General features: G+C 40.4%; 1 protein-coding gene across 1 annotated transcript in view; it reads right to left on the bottom strand.

Annotated features, from left to right (window-relative positions):
* Positions 1–404: 404 nt before the first annotated feature.
* The window catches only part of LOC124019203 (disks large homolog 5-like), a 61,595-nt gene continuing 55,905 nt past the window's right edge, over positions 405–6,094 (bottom strand). Inside the window, exons 30-35 of the mRNA XM_046334597.1 lie at positions 5,886–6,079; positions 5,597–5,740; positions 4,659–4,786; positions 4,156–4,265; positions 3,033–3,142; positions 405–2,831 (exon numbers count right to left, since the gene is read on the bottom strand). Coding sequence (XP_046190553.1) covers positions 2,728–2,831; positions 3,033–3,142; positions 4,156–4,265; positions 4,659–4,786; positions 5,597–5,740; positions 5,886–6,079 — 790 coding nt within the window. The 3' untranslated portion in view covers positions 405–2,727. The remainder of the gene's footprint in view (positions 2,832–3,032; positions 3,143–4,155; positions 4,266–4,658; positions 4,787–5,596; positions 5,741–5,885; positions 6,080–6,094) is intronic.

The raw sequence follows: 6,094 nt of genomic DNA, 5'->3' as shown, positions 1-6,094 counted from the left end.
TAATATTTCCTAGCACTGAATGAAACAAGGTTGCTAACTAACTCATTCAAGGACAGGGAGAGAGTGAAAGAGACGAATAACTGGGGACTCAGACTTGCCGAGATGAGCGATCAAGTCAGGGTGGGTGTATCCTTCAAACAGTATGCATGACGGCAGTTTGGTTGTTAGCCAATATCAAAGCTTGCTTGCAAGAGCTGGGGTCTCCCAATTGATTGTTGTGCAGTCACATTGCTGAAATCTTTATAAATTTGTGAAATGTTGAACATTGGTTTCTAGCTCTCTAGTTGCCAAACGTTAAGTCGCTGTGTCTCATGTCTTCTTATATTGAAATGACTGGTTGCTGATAGTCTCACCATTGTCGCCAAGTGTGAGTCCCCACTAAAGAGTCTGACACAGAAGCCATGTCGTCGTGATACAGAAAAAGACTTTTATTCTCATGTTAATGTCTCAACATTTGATACAAATCATTATTTTTAATAAAGAAAACCGCAATCAGAATAGTACCTGGCAGCTAGTCGTTCCTCCTAAAAATAAAACCATGTTACGTGGCATCCCTCTTCTAATTTTAAACCATCTCAATCTACTCAGAAAATGGGTTACATTACAATTTTACTTACTATGCCTAATCATATAGCCCAATAGTCAAACTTCATGTCCGATTTTCATTTGATAAACTGTGCAAGAAATCCCTTTTTCATCGAGAATGCAACTAAAGAGGAGCAATCTGTCAGTTGTTTTCTAATCAAGGTTATTAAAGAATAAAAAGGCCATCAATGAAATGTAAGGAACTGACGTGATACATTTAAAATGTGAATTAGTTACAGTAAAAATTATAATATAGTACCTATTTATAAAGTCTACTGGGAAACAGCTATTTGTTTTAAGGTCCACAGAATAACAAGTGCAAAACAGAAGTAAAAAGATAACTGACGTACTGGATTTTGGCACAACATTAGGATACAGGAGAATGGAGTTCAAGGATGACACAAGAATGAGGGACAATAGCTATATTTTTGTGCCTCTTGGATAAAAAAATAAAGAAATTAAATAATGAAAAAACCTAACATTTCAACGGATTTAAGGAAGAGAAAAAAAGTATTTTCTTTAAGAAAGATTTTCCCCTGCACATTTGCTCCATGGTGTCTTTCTGGTTTGTGAGTACATTTAAAAAGTGACTGACAACAAACCACAAAACAAGACGAAAATAAAACCGTTAAAAAACATGCTAATACCTGCTAAGACATGACTTAACTGTTTCAACTTCCCTAGGCCTGAGACCTAGTCAAAATACATCTAATATAAGATCTCAGATGCATCTGCATACTGTACATACAGGTACTCAAGTGCCTGTGAGTTTGTATGTATACTCCTACACACATATATTTGTTATATTCTATAGAGTCTTTAAATATGTGACCAAGAGATAGCATGTGATAGAGACACAGTGGTCTGTCTAGCCCTGGAGTGCATTCTGAGGTGGTCGCCCTCACAACCTTACCATTGTCATATGCTCTGTACTTCCCCGCCCCAAAACAAGCCCGAGCATTGCAGATCTATAGCGTTTACGCTCTATAGTGTTTATTTACAGATCTTTAGTGTTAACACTTAACATTGTAAGTGGATCTATAGTGATAACACTATGGTGTTTACAGATCTGAAGGTACCAGATAGGTGTAAACAACATGGTGATGGCTCCACCTAGCCTTCCAATGGGCAATGGGGAGGTTCTACCTCCATATTGCTTCTACTTATCCTGTTCCATTAGATCTGAATGGGTAAGGGCTGGGGGTCTGTTTTTGGACCAAGTCTACGACAGAAGGCACTTCTGATAGGCCTGTAAACTGTCCACTCACATACAGTGACCATAGAAACATAACGAGTAGAACAGACCATTCGCTACTGCCATGTCTGATTTTCATGGCTTTTTCTTTCTTATAGAAACACAATTGAATTGATTGATACACTGTTGCACACATGGTGCACATAGAAGTTTGGTCTGAAGCAAGAATTGATTGACCGATCCAAAAATCGACTTTCGGATTACATTTTCTTTTTTTTTTACAGATAAGACAAATGTCGCTTGGAGAGATTTATATCTGTTCTGCACGTTTAGTTTCTATGGCATCAACTTCAAAACATCAAAATCCATGTTTCAATCTAACCAACAAAGTCATTAGTTTATCAATAATATAACTATCACTCGTACACACAAACTCTCATACACACACACATACATTATTATTCCACATTATTAGTTGTCAGTCATTGAACGTGGTGTGTAAAACAGGTTGATGTCATTTGGTACACAGGTTTGTTTGGGGCCAATTCTGGGTCAGGGTTCTTTACTTCATCTGGGGGGGTGTAATGCACATTCAAGCAGAACATTTAACACCAATACTCAAGACTCGTTTTTTTAAAACTGTAAACAGATGCATACAACGCAACATTACAAAAACACAACCATAAAACCCTTAAGGAAGACCGAATTAATTTTAACATCAACTGTCAGTGCTACCAACCTGCTCCAGAATACACAGAAAAATAAGAGGCTCCGGTTAAGGTACGAATCAACATCATAATAAAACTATATAACAAAAATATCACTAGTTTACATGTGTAATAGCTCACTGTAGTGTACCTATTGGTATAGTGTGGAAGGTTTTTTAGTGTTTGTTGTGAGTGGAGATGAGGCGCAGTGACGCAGGGTGCAGTGGTGGCCTCCACCCCCTAGGAGCAGCCAAGGGGAGTCCACAGGACCTTACTCTGTTCCTGATCAACTATTGTCATGATCTGAGTGCAAATGTAGGGAAGAGTGCCGCCCTGGACAATACCTGTAAAGATACAGCAGACAAACGGTTAATAAGGTGGGAAGATGCCACACACAAAAAGAAAAGCCGCACACTTAAGCTGTCTTCATCGGGGAAGATGCCACACAGCCACATATGCAGACACTCATCTACCCACATACACACACGGGCATAACCAAAGGCCAACACAAAGACAGACAACACAGTACAGTGCAATATGCCAACCTGTAAAGAATTTGCTATACTCCTGCTCAATCTTCTGTGCGACCTCAAACTGCTCCTTGGAATGTTTTTGAGAGACCTTGTCCCGCAGATATACTGGATCCTTCTGTTCCCTGAGGAGAGGAAACCAGCACAAAGTATTAGGACACAGGCTCATTACTAACACACAGACAAACCTCTTCTCCCAGAAGTTGGCAGTGTACAAGAGGAAAGGAAACCTGTTTAGAGTATTAAAACACAGCCTCTGGGCATGACATTTTTGGTAATTAACCCTTTAAATTATTTACTAAAGTGTTATGATAATTCATTTAGCTCACAGTATAATTTCCAATCATTTAAATTGTGTAAGACCAATGCCACTTTCTTATTTAGATAAATGATCAATGGAATCTTCAAATGTTTGACATACTAATAGGGTGTGGTTAGCTAATAATGTTCTTTAATATAGACCCTTCCCCTGATAATAGTTTGCCACTGGAGAATGCTCAAGGTCCTTATATACAGTTGAAGTCGTAAGTTTACATACACTTAGGTTGGAGTCATTAAAACTCGATTTTCAAACACTGCACAAATTTCTTGTTAACAAACTATAGTTTTGGCAAGTCTGTTAGGACATCTACTGTATTTATTTATCTTTACATATATATTCTCCAAATAATAGAATGATCTCTCTAAGTCCCCAAAACATGGCACTACAACTCAACTCACTACTGGGACAAGCCTATTAGTGCTGAGTGATTAATGCTACCATGGTATAGAGGATATCTATCCAATCTCTTCATTACTGACCGGTCAAGAAGTAGAGTAAGTTATCAAAGAACATTGAGATACAGCCAGGAGATTTCTGTGTGTGTGTGTGTGTGTGGGGGGGGTAGTCGAGAAGAAAAGGAGCCTGGGGATTATAACGCTATTATACTGTAGTTTTAAATAGTGCTAAACACCCTTACATCCCATTCATTTCTGCAATGAGTTACTGACCCATGGGAACATCCCATGCACAAAAGCTTTCTGTGAACTCAACCACCAAGTAGAAATGGAGAAAACACATTAAAGATCACATTTAAAAGATCTAGAATGTTTTAACACTAAAGGTCTTTGAAGATGATAGGTTTGGCTGGCTCCTTACTTGATCTGCTTGGAGTTTTTGTAGCGGATGAAGATGACGATTGGGTAAATGTGGACGCTGTGCAGCCTCTCAATGGCATGGGGTGCGATGTCTAGCAGACAGTGACAGTCCTGGGAGAGGAGGACATCTTAGATCAGTTCTGTTTAAGGTACAACAAGCAACATGATCATACTACATTCAGAATGGATCACACGAAAGAGACTTCACTTCCGGTACCACAGAACGTTGTTAATTGGGATAATCCAAAAACCCAAGGAATTCTTTTGAGGTGGCATAAAATCTGCTATTAATTGACCACATCTTTAAAGTGCTACATTTATAAATTGACCCACCTTTCACAAATTCTGAAATATCAAAGGGGAACACTTGTATCTGACAAAAGAGAAGAGGATGTAACGAAGAAGGAATGTTTATCTAGGATCAGGTCCCCCAGTTCATATAATCTTATTCACTATTATCTTAAAAAAGGTCAAACTTATCCTAGACCAGCCCTGATGCTGTACCTTCTCGGTTATCTCCTTGATGGAGGCCACGGTGGTCACGTCAAAATGGCCACTCCTGCGTTTGTAGTCGATGAAGAGGCAGTCTTTGACGCCACGCTCTATAGCCTGCTGGGACGCCTTCATAACCTCTGAGGAAACCACACGTCAGAACCACAGAACACCAGGGTCATATTCATTAGGCACCAAACAGCAGAAAACCGACTGAAACAGGGAGGGACTACCTCAACTTATCCAATAAGAAATTCTCATTTCCATTGCAAAAATGTCTACACACACACCACTCCATAATGACAAAGTGAAAACATATTTATAGAAATGTTTGAACATTATTGAAAATGGAATACAGAGAGCCTTCCTAACGGTGTAGTGGTCTCAGGCACTGCAGCGCAAAGCTTGAGGTGTCACTATAAACCCGGGTTAGATCCCAGGCTGTGTCACAACCAGCCGTGACCGGGAGTATCATCGGGCGGCGCAAAATTGGCCCAGTCGAAGCGCCCATCCACTACAAGACCATGGTACAAAAAAGATTTTCGTAAACTAACACTTGCACTTGAATTGACTTTGCTGATAGCTAATTTGAGGAAAAATGTACTTACTATGACTAAGAAATGTGGTTTTCCCACCCAGCTAGCTTAAGATGAATACACTAACTAAGTTCCTCTGGATAAGAGCATCTGCTAAATTATTAAATTGTCTTATTTTCTAATTATTTTAAGACAAAGGGTGGCTTTTGGAGTCCAAGCAAGACAATGTCTGTCAGAAATGGCTGCCTATCCCCAGGGCCCAGTCAAAAGTAGTGCACTATATAGGGAATAGGGTACCATTTGGAACATAATCTCTAGGACTTGAGCTCAGTCGGCAAGTTGGGGTAGGCCTATTTTGTAGATACTTGTGTACGCTATTGTAATGTATTATTAGAACTGTTGTACTTTACTCACCCAGGACACATCTGCAAAACTTCCCAGGGGACTCTTTGACCAGCATGTCCTTGACGGGGTCTGAGAGAGGACCGAGGATCAGAACCGGCCTGGGAGACACACACTCTACCTTCTGGACCCGCTGGTACGCCATGCTCACACAGTCTGAGAGGGAGTGAGACACACATATACATGGTCAAACACACACACACAAATGCCCAATACCAAAATCAAATCAGTTGCACCTAGCCTCTATGTAGTTACACTCCAGCCCAATGATTTATCCATGTAAAGGTGTGTGTCCCCTCACCCTCTAGGAATGGTATAGAGTCTGTGCTAATGGCGTCCAGAGCCACCAGTTCCTTGCCATCTTTGGAGCTGCTGCGTTTGTGTTTGTGCTTCCTCCTGAAGAAGGATCGCCTGGCGGCGGCAGAGAGGCTCTTACTGTCCTTGTCGTCTTTCAGCTCTGTCATACTGTGTCTACGGTACAACTCCTGGTCCATCCTACACAGACACACA

Source organism: Oncorhynchus gorbuscha, unplaced genomic scaffold (assembly GCF_021184085.1).
Source record: "Oncorhynchus gorbuscha isolate QuinsamMale2020 ecotype Even-year unplaced genomic scaffold, OgorEven_v1.0 Un_scaffold_768, whole genome shotgun sequence".
Lineage (NCBI taxonomy): Eukaryota > Metazoa > Chordata > Actinopteri > Salmoniformes > Salmonidae > Oncorhynchus > Oncorhynchus gorbuscha.
This window is presented reverse-complemented; position numbering and strand designations above follow the sequence as displayed.